The sequence below is a fragment of the Ochlerotatus camptorhynchus genome, unplaced genomic scaffold, assembly GCF_037179485.1.
Source record: "Ochlerotatus camptorhynchus isolate MF236.1 unplaced genomic scaffold, CSIRO-AGI_Acam_v1.1 ptg000303l, whole genome shotgun sequence".
NCBI lineage: Eukaryota > Metazoa > Arthropoda > Insecta > Diptera > Culicidae > Ochlerotatus > Ochlerotatus camptorhynchus.
In genome coordinates, this window is record NW_027040791.1 from 149456 (window position 1) to 160364 (window position 10909).

Sequence of the window (10909 nt, forward strand, 5' to 3'; positions counted from 1 at the left end):
GAAATCGAAAAAGTCGTCAACAACAGAGCCGCGAAAATTCGGTACAAAATTCTTGTTGCTCCCAACAAAATTCCGAAAATCTCGTTCATACCGCAAATTAATAATCACAATGGCATCTAAAGTTGTTGCCACTGCAACGGTGAGAGCAGTAAAGAGGAAACTACTCCCAACACGAGCGGCACTTACTTTGGTGAGTTATTTTCATTATTTCAAAATGTTTTTGGTGATACCGAATATTATAAACGCTTCTACGTTTCAGACACCAGCAGCTGTAAATAGAGTAAAACAACTTCTAGATGGTAAACCCGAGTATGTAAGTATTTTAAATATTTGCATATATTCTGCTATACCATGTAAATAAAATAACGCAAACTTTTCAGGTTGGTCTTAAAGTTGGAGTGCGGCAGCGAGGATGCAATGGTTTAAGTTACACGCTTAATTATGCCACTGCGAAAGGTATTTTTTTATTGCTAAATGTTCTGTTCATAATTACATAATATTCATTTATGTAAAAGTTGTTCACAATGAACTCCTCGTCATAGTTGAGCGTTGTTTACGTTCTAGTTTAGATCACAGATACACAAAACAGACAAAATACTAGCATCAAATATTAGTCAGTAACAACTGTTGTAAGTTTTTAGTTGAAAATACTCAGGGGGAGAGATAAGCGGATAGAATGTTTTGAGCCAAATGAACTGTCAATATCTGAGCCAATCAAACATTCCCATTATCTGAGGCATAAAAATGTCTGGTCACGTCTTCCTTCGGAAGGGAAGTAAGCCCGTTGGTCCCGGCCCATGTGTGTTGAATGAGTGCGATATCCTACGCAGGTGTGGAAGCTGCCTTCCTGCACATTCGATTGCCGTCAATGGATGGCAATCGATGTCCGTCGGTGATTGGCACTAGATTGCGGAACAGAGACCGACGTTCAATAAATAAAGGAAAGAAGAAGAGACCGACGTTAAATAAAGGAAACAAGAAGAAGAACATTCCCATTAGATTTGTTCCGAGGATTCCTTATTCTTACAAGATTAAATTTGAGAGTATTGCAATCGAACAGAAATTCAATCACCTTTATGTTTCGTGTGCTTCTCAAATTCAACTACACAGCAAAAAAAGTTGTTGAATATTACATCGAAACTGATGCAACCAGGTCAATCCATCGGTTGTGTAATATCACATTGTACGATGTACATCGATTTTGCGAACAAAATTACATCCATTGATGTAATATTGTATCTGCTTTTTGCTATTACATCATTATTTCATACATCAGCTTGAATTACGTTGATCGATATTACATTTTTTTTTTGCTGTGTAGTTGTTGGAATCAAAAACAGCTAAAAAAAATGTAATATCGATCAATGTAATTCAAGCTGATGTATGAAATAATGATGTAATAGCAAAAAGCAGATACAATATTACATCAATGGATGTAATTTTGTTCGCAAAATCGATGTACATCGTACAACGTTATATTACACAACCGATGGATTGACCTGGTTGCAGTAGTTTGGATGTAATATTCAACAACTTTTTTTCTGTGAAAGCGATATTCTAACTCTATTGGGGCATAATAATCTAACGTGTGAGCAATGTAAAAGATCTGGGAGTCATTCTAGATTGCATACAAGCAACACTTCTCGTACACCTTTAGATTTTTTGCCGAGATGGACGCCACCGAGCAGCTCGGCATTTTATTTTGCTGGATCTCAGTGAAAAACTTGCCTCCCTTAGCTCAGTCGGTAAAGGCGCAGCTACAAAGCAAGCATGCTGGAGGTGGCTGGGTTCAATTCCCGGTCCCGGTCTAGGAATTTTCCGGGTTGGAAAATTTCTCGACTTCCCTGGGCATAGAAGTATGATTGGACTTGCCATACAATTATACCAATCCAAAAATGGTACAGGCATCGAATGCTCTCAATTAATAACTGTGGAAGTGCATCTGGAACACTAAGTTGAGAGCACGCAATAAGCTAATATGCGATATGCAATAAGCTTGAAATGCGAAGAAGAAGAAGAAGAAGAAGGGTATGTTCTATCATTATCTGGAGTCGGCGTTTCGTCGATCATCTCTGCCGGATCAGAATCTTCAGGGACGATATTTGAGCTCCCAGTAACGCTTTGCCTTGGTAGTACTGGGATCTTTGTCCGTTTTTCTCTGGTGGTGGACGCCTTTGTTGGTCCATATCGAGCATCGCGTATCAGGGTTGCTTCCACTCACTAACTATAAAAAATGGATTATTGGAATTTAAGAAATCTTTAGATGATATAATGATATGTTGTTCTTGCAAGTTGGTCCCCGGTTCATGGGTTAATGGGTCGATAGGTAGGGTCCAGGTGTAGGAGCTGCCTCCCTGGCGTCGGTAGCATTGGTGCTCAGCATGGAAAAAAGATCGACGGAAAACATATCAAGGGAAAAAAAACCTTCATTTTCCCCGGGTCATCGCACAAGTTGGTTTCATCATAATTTACAATATTAGAAGGTCATACATCTAGGAGTTCCTTACACAGCAGACCGGTCTACTTTTTCCGTACACATATTAAATAGATTGCGGTAGCAATAATCAACAATAAATAAAGAAAACCCAATTAGAAACTTTTTTACTAAATTGGTTCATTTTTCATTTCAGATAAACTAGACGAAGAAGTGGTACAAGATGGTGCTAAAGTGTTGATTGACAAAAAAGCTCAACTTTCTCTGTTAGGTATATATTATACTGCGTTATGCAATCGTAAACTAGCGTAAATTAAACAATCTTATTTCCCTATTTCATCAGGCACTGAAATGGATTTTGTAGAGACCAAATTGTCAGCGGAGTTTGTTTTCAACAATCCCAACATCAAGGGAACTTGTGGCTGCGGTGAATCCTTCAACATCTAGATGTACTAGTCGTACTAATCGTAGTGTTTATCAATACATGAGAACGTCAGACATAGCTTACTGTATAAATAGGAATTTTGGAGCAACTGATTTGCTTTGTTTGACCATGTTGGCAATTGCTGCTCTGAATTGCAAATGTCGATATTTTCTTAATTGTAGCAGAATATCTTTCAATGATAACCTCAAAGAGATTATAAATCTATATGGGGGCGTCTCATACTTTCTGTAATTAGCTACTTTGGGTAATTAAAAAAAATATCAATGCCATTGGGGTTTTTATTTGCTAGAGCACAGTTGCAAATATTTGTAAATACATGTAGTATACTTAAATAAATATTTCAATAAATTACAGTTGAACAAAATGCACAGCATTGAGAAAATAATAACTCAATATCGGTTAATTCTTCAGCGCTGATCCATTTTCCAAAGTCATTTTACATATCTTGGAAGTCAAAAACCGTCAGATAACAGAATCAGAAATCGGACGAGTAACGTTATATCATAAGAGTGCTTAAGGTGATTCCTTGTAGAGTCCACAAATGGCCGGCTGTATACATGCACTACCACTTGGAATTTTCAATTACACAAATCTCGGAAATTAATGCCCCATTTCATCTGAAATTAATACTTCATGTATGCTGCAGTACAGCAAACGTGAAGTAACAGTTTCAATGTGGTACGTTTCGAGGAAGCTGATAAGTTTCGAACTCGGTTTCAAAGTGGTTACGAGAATAAGGATCTCACAGCGAAACACCTTAATGAGTGTGCGATAATATACCCACAGACTAACAGACGTAACGCGTATGTTTCTCATCGAACACATATTTAACGGTCAATTTAAATATTTGTCTATTTTCTTTGCGTTTGACGTTTACACACTACTGCCAACAATCAATACGAAACTAACGATTTTAAATTGGCTCACTACTTGACTAGCCTATTGGTCCCAAGCAAACGATTAACGTACCCCATTCTAGTCGAAATTCTAGTACTACACAATGTTTGTTTTGATTCGCTATGAAAGTTTGACAGATAAAATGAGGGGTTATTGGTTTTTCCTATGTTTCGAGGGGTGAATCGATTAGCTTGGGACCGAAGAGAGTACCAGAGCTGAGCCAAAAAGTTGAGCACGTTATTTCGGGACCTTCTAGTCTTAGAGTTACCTCTATGGTACCACCATAGAGATAACTCTAAGACCACTGGGTCCCGAAGAAAATCATTATTATTTTTGGCTCACTCAGTACCAGAACAACGGTCCCAAGCAGTCCCAAGCTATTTCACTCACCCCTGCATGTTCTGCATGAATCCACACACCCCTGATGTTATCTGTCAAACTTTCATAGCGAATCAAAACAAACATAGTGTAGTAATAGAATTTCAACTAGAATAGGGTACGTTAATCGTTTGCTTGGGACCAATAGGCTACTAAAGTGGTGAGCCAATTTAAAATCGTTAGTTTCGTATTGATTGTTGGTAGTACCACAAACGAAGTGACAGACGGAGCGGCTCAAAATTTGATTTGACGCACTTACGTTTGAAATTTTCGAGTGTACCTCACGGCAACACTATCTACTCATATGTACTAGCTTAAAGTATATAGTTGATGCTATTGGCCTTGACGGCGAATCTATAGCTCTTTACTCCTATGGTAAAATCCGTAAGCAAACGTCAGACTGTGCGTGAAATTTACTTTCAAAAACGAAGAGGTTCGCAAGTGGTGCTGGTGCTGAAGAGTATGAACTGCTGTTGGATGATCAGATTGATTTCGTCCAGGCACTCCGACTGGATGGAACTAAAGAAAAGGACCGGAAAGCACCGGTATCTGAGGCGGAAAGGAAGAAGATGGACATTGAGGAAACGAAGAAATCACTTCCAGTTTTTCCATTCAAGGAGGATCTCATAGCCGCTATAAAAGAACACCAGATTCTTATTATCGAAGGAGAAACGGGTTCGGGAAAAACGACACAGATTCCACAGTATCTCTATGAAGCTGGGTTTACAAACGACGGCAAGAAGATTGGATGTACTCAGCCTCGTCGCGTGGCAGCGATGTCCGTGGCGGCACGTGTTGCACAGGAAATGGGCGTCAAGTTGGGCAACGAAGTTGGTTATAGTATTCGTTTCGAGGATTGCACATCCGAGCGGACTGTCATTAAATACATGACAGATGGTACGTTGCACAGGGAGTTTCTTTCGGAACCGGACCTAGCTTCGTATAGTGTGATGATTATCGATGAAGCTCACGAGCGTACGTTGCACACGGACATTCTGTTTGGATTGGTGAAGGACATTGCGCGGTTTCGGTTGGATTTGAAACTACTGATTTCCAGTGCCACGTTGGATGCGGAAAAGTTTTCGGATTTCTTCGATGATGCGAACATATTCCGTATTCCTGGTCGTCGTTTTCCGGTGCGTAGTTAGATTTGACTTGCTTTGTGTTTTGCTGTAAAATCTAACTTTTTCTCTTCTAAAGGGTGATACGGTCAAAATTTGGTCAAGGGAAAACGCGTGTAAATCGGTGAAATCGTTTATTTAAAAAATCAAATTAAATTTCTTTTTCAAGTTCAATTAGTATAAAATTCAGGAAAAATATTCAGTTAGGCTTCCGCTTTTCCAAATCCGAATTGCCGGGCCTTACGCTTGACCCCTACCATCAGATTTTGTACAGCCACCTTGTCCACCTTCTTCGCCGCAGAAAGCCAGTTTGCCTTGAACTGCTGCTCGCCCTTAGCAGTTTTTTGGTCTTCTTTAGGTTCCGCTTGACAATAGCCCAGTATTTCTCAATTGGGCGGAGCTCTGGCGTGTTGGGAGGGTTCTTGTCCTTGGGAACCAACTGCACGTTGTTGGCGGCGTACCACTCCATGGCCTTTTTACCGTAATGGCAAGATGCCAAATCCGGCCAAAACAGTACGGAACAACCGTGTTTCTTCAGGAAAGGCAGCAGACGTTTATTCAAACACTCTTTCACGTAAATTTCTTGGTTGACAGTCCCGGAAGCTATGAAAATGCTGCTTTTCAAGCCACAGGTACAGATGGCTTGCCAAACCAGATATTTCTTTGCGAACTTTGACAGTTTCATGTGCTTGAAAACATCTGCTACCATTCCCCTTCCTTTTGCCGTATAAAACTCCTGTCCCGGAAGCTGCTTGTAGTCGGCTTTGACGTAGGTTTCGACGTCCATTACCACGCAGTCAAACTTCGTCAGCATCGTTGTGTACAGCCTCCGGGATCGCGCTTTGGCCGTCGTATTTTGTTTATCATCGCGATTTGGAGTCACTACCTTCTTGTAAGTCGATAGTCCGGCTCGTTTTTTGGCTCGATGCACGGTTGTAGACGATACACCCAGCTTATTTGCGGCATCTCGGAGAGAGAGGTTAGGGTTTCGCTTGAAACTACCGGCAACTCTCTTTGTCGTCTCAGCGGCTTCCGGTTTTCGATTTCCCCCCGATCCAGACTTCCTGGCTGTCGACAAACGTTCCCCAAACACTTTAATTACATTTGTAACGGTTGATTTGGCAACTTTTAGCGATTTTGCCAACTTTGCGTGCGAGTAGCTCGGATTTTCGCGATGCGCGAGCAAAATTTTGATACGCTGCTCTTCTTGCTTGGACGGCATTTTGACAACTGAAGAGTGAATTCCAAAATCAAAATAGGAGCAACATTCTACACACACACACCTTCAAAATGAGGGGTGTTCAGGTTTTTTAAATGCAAAATTGAAAGAAATACGTCAAGTTGATATTGACCAAATTTTGACCGTATCACCCTTTAGGTTGATGTCTTCTACACCAAAGCACCGGAAGCAGATTATATCGATGCATGTGTGGTGTCGGTTCTACAGATTCATGCCACTCAGCCTCTTGGAGACATTCTTGTATTTTTAACTGGTAAGTGGGTCTATTTCTATGCGATGTTAAAAAATTACATTTTTTTTTTCGTTCCAGGACAAGAGGAAATCGAAGCCTGCCAGGAGATGCTCCAGGATCGCGTCAAGCGGTTGGGTTCCAAACTCAAGGAACTACTCATCCTTCCCATTTATGCCAATCTGCCGTCGGACATGCAGGCGAAAATTTTCGATCCAACTCCACCGAACGCCCGGAAAGTCGTACTGGCCACCAACATCGCCGAGACATCACTAACCATCGATAACATAATGTACGTGATCGATCCGGGCTTTGCAAAGCAAAATAATTTTAACTCCAGAACCGGGATGGAGACCCTGATGGTCGTGCCCATTTCGAAAGCGTCTGCCAATCAACGTGCAGGTCGAGCAGGGCGCGTTGCCCCTGGCAAGTGCTTTCGTCTGTACACAGCCTGGGCATACAAACACGAGCTGGAAGACAACACCGTCCCGGAAATTCAGCGCATAAACCTGGGCAATGCCGTGCTAATGCTCAAAGCTCTTGGAATCAACGATTTGCTTCATTTCGATTTCCTCGATCCTCCACCACATGAAACGTTGGTTTTGGCATTGGAGCAACTTTACGCCCTAGGGGCATTGAATCACCACGGTGAACTGACCAAACTTGGACGACGGATGGCGGAATTTCCGGTCGATCCCATGATGGCAAAAATGCTGCTTGCTAGTGAAAAGTACAAATGTTCCGAGGAGGTGGTGGCCATCGCTGCAATGCTATCGGTGAATGGAGCCATCTTCTACCGACCGAAAGATAAAATCATCCACGCAGATACGGCCCGGAAGAACTTCAACCACATGCACGGGGACCACTTGAGTTTGCTGCAGGTCTACAACCAATGGGCCGAATCGGACTACAGCACTCAGTGGTGTTACGAAAATTTCATTCAGTTCTGTTCGATGAAACGAGCTCGCGATGTCCGGGAGCAGCTGGTTGGGTTAATGCAGTGAGTCGAAATCGAAATGGTTTCCAGTCTGCCGGAAACGACCAACATCCGGAAGGCTATTACAGCCGGGTACTTTTATCACGTCGCTCGGCTCTCCAAGGGGGGGTCACTACAAAACGGCCAAGCACAATCAGACGGTGATGATCCATCCGAATTCGGCACTGTTCGAAGAACTGCCTCGTTGGGTGCTGTACCACGAGCTGGTGTTTACGACGAAGGAGTACATGCGGTCGGTGATTGAAATCGAAAGCAAGTGGCTGCTGGAGGCGGCACCGCATTACTACAAACCGAAGGAGCTCGAGGATTCCACCAATAAAAAGATGCCGAAAACGATCGGTCGGGCCACGCTGACCGAGGCGTAGGTTGTGATGAGACGGTTTGGGGTAATTCAAGAGCATTTTTCGCACTATGTATTCAACGGGAATTGTTGTTATTTGCGATGACATTATCCTACCTAGGGTGTCGGGTGTAAATTAGTGATCTTTAGGGACAAATAGGTGAAATATAAGGTTGCTGCAACCATGCTATATTGTATGTCAGTAGAGAGCTTCATAAGGCTAGCCCGTCTAATCCCAGTCGCGCTCCTTTCCGTTTCTTCAGGTCCGGTTAGGTGGATTAGGTATTCTCTCGCACGCCGAAGCCAACTGCAGGGCTGTTACAAGTGTCGCAAATTTTGTGCGGTTTTATAGCTTTTGAAGTGCGGATTTTGCGGAAAGCTTATCGACATTGAACACATTTTTTTAAATGATATTTTAGCTTGCCCAACCAACTATTAATAACTTTACTGCTTTACTTCTTTATTAAATAATAGAAGGTCTTTCTAAACGTAGATTTTCCTGGAGTCTTCAAATAGTTAGAATCGAAACTTAGTTGAATTAACCCTACACAGCAAAAAAAGTTGTTGAATATTACATCGAAACTGCTGCAACCAGGTCAATCAATCGGTTGTGTAATATCACATTGTACGATGTACATCGATTTTGCGAACAAAATTACATCCATTGATGTAATATTGTATCTGCTTTTTGCTATTACATCATTATTTCATACATCAGCTTGAATTACGTTGATTGATATTACATTTTTTTTTTGCTGTGTAAGTGGAACTAATCCGCGCCAAAGCAAATCTGAGATGGCAGTCCACGAATACCTCAGATTTGCGAATTTAGCGTAGTCGTAACAACGCCGTCCTTGACTGGAACTAACAAAGTTTATACTATTTCAAACAATCGCTGATAGGAAGTTTTTTCGCCAAGTGAATGATGAAATACTCACAATGATTTCACTGTCTAAGATTTATTGCTGTCTCTAATAGCATATGTAGCAAAGCTATACATTATTTTTCTCTCGTCTCAATACCTACTTACTACCAAAAGTGGATGTGTTAATAACACAATCAATGATTAACAATTAAAAAAAAAACCCTCACTGAATTCAACCATACACAGCAGAACATACAAAATCAAATCTCTCTTTAAAATATGCCCCGACCCGTCCGCTCTAATGCTGCGACCACTGGATCGACTTGATGTCGATACCTTCCTGGACCATCTCCCACAGCGGGGACATCTCTCGGAGTCGAGTCACGTGCTTGATGCACTTTTCAGCTATGTAGTCGATTTCCTCGATGGTGGTAAACCGTCCGATGCCAAAGCGAATCGAGCTGTGAGTCAGATCTTCGTCGGCACCAATCGCACGCAGCACATACGACGGTTCCAGCGAAGCCGAAGTGCAAGCCGACCCACTCGAGAGGGCAACGTCTTTCAGCGCCATCAACAGCGATTCACCCTCAACGTATGCAAACGACAGATTGATACATCCGGGATAAGAATGAACTGGATCGCCATTGCGGATGACTTTCGGTAGCGATGCGAAGATTTGGTCCATCAGGCGTTTCGAGAGGAACTCCATCCATTTGTGATCGTACTCCATTTCACGGCTAGCGATTTCACAGGCTTCCCCCAATCCAACGACCAGTGGAGTCGGAACGGTTCCACTTCGAATGCCACGCTCCTGGCCACCTCCGCTCTGAATGGCTTCCACACGAACTCGAGGACGAATGCGAGTTGAATGCGAGAGGCTCCCAAACATACAAACTTTGCTCTTTCATTATCACGACGTTCTTATGCATAATCTAGTGTGACGTAACGTTGGATCATGCGTAAGAACACCGTGAGAACGAAGGAGTCGACTACATTCTTTCTGCCGCACCTATAGTACCGCACACGGTTCCCGCGCTGACTGTTCCTTACTTTCTCACTCTAATCAAAATTTCCTTCGATGAGTGAGAAAACAGCACCCCGTCAACGCGAGTGAGAACGCGAGTTGCCAGATCATTGCACACAAAACCAACTTGAATTAATTGAAATCAAAAATACTAGCAAACCTGGCGGTGAGCGGCGGAAAGTGGTCTAAAATTCTATTACAGAGAACCACCTTATTTTAATTAATTTCTTCGGAGAAAAGTCGTCTGTAACTTCGTTTGTGGTAGTACGTAGTACAGCCACCTGTGGCGCACATAGTAAATTCCCTTACGTTTGACGTTCACACACTACTGCCATAGAGGTTTTTGTTTTTTTTTTTTTTTCTTTATTTAAGAGATTTTTAGCCTTAGGCTAGTTCATCTATAAACATGCCATAGAGGTAACTCTAAGACTAGAAGGTCCCGAAATAACGTGCTCAACTTTTTGGCTCAGCTCTGGTACTCTCTTCGGTCCCAAGCTAATCGATTCACCCCTCAAAACATAGGAAAAACCAATAACCCCTCATTTTATCTGTCAAACTTTCATAGCGAATCAAAAAAAACATTGCTTAGTACTAGAATTTCAACTAGAATGGGGTACGTTTGTTTGGGACAAATAGGCTAGTCAAGTAGTGAGCCAATTTAAAATCGTTAGTTTCGTGACAAACCGACATTAATGACCATAGCAAAAGCAATAAAATTTCTGACCAAAGCACACTACTGACATCTGGCTCCGTGTTCGCGGGAAATATTTAGCTAAGCCATGAACCCGCATGCAAAAGTTTTGAATCGTTCCGTCTCTGATCTATTCTGGACAAATTATTTTTATCTAGATAAAAAAAATCCTATGGTTTTGACAGTTCGGATCACTGCACATTTAAATCAGCCGTTTACAATTCTCGGGCATAAGTCAGAATTAAGTG

The 10909-nt window shown here is 42.0% G+C and overlaps 2 protein-coding genes and 1 pseudogene across 2 annotated transcripts; 2 read left to right on the forward strand and 1 right to left on the reverse strand.

Moving 5' to 3' along the window:
* The first annotated feature begins 4 nt into the window (after positions 1-4).
* Positions 5-3267, forward strand: MagR (Iron-sulfur cluster assembly 1 homolog MagR). Its single transcript, XM_065228819.1, has 5 exons — positions 5-190; positions 260-313; positions 381-456; positions 2631-2705; positions 2778-3267. The coding sequence occupies exons 1-5, from the start codon at positions 110-112 to the stop codon at positions 2879-2881; spliced, it is 390 nt and encodes a 129-aa protein (XP_065084891.1). The 5' UTR covers positions 5-109; the 3' UTR covers positions 2882-3267.
* A 1306-nt stretch (positions 3268-4573) lies between these two features.
* On the forward strand, positions 4574-8349 carry LOC135707102 (probable pre-mRNA-splicing factor ATP-dependent RNA helicase mog-4; annotated as a pseudogene).
* A 669-nt stretch (positions 8350-9018) lies between these two features.
* Positions 9019-10055, reverse strand: LOC135707077 (cysteine desulfurase-like). The gene has a single exon (XM_065228818.1). The coding sequence runs from the start codon at positions 9833-9835 to the stop codon at positions 9245-9247; it is 591 nt and encodes a 196-aa protein (XP_065084890.1). The 5' UTR covers positions 9836-10055; the 3' UTR covers positions 9019-9244.
* Between the last annotated feature and the right edge of the window lie 854 nt (positions 10056-10909).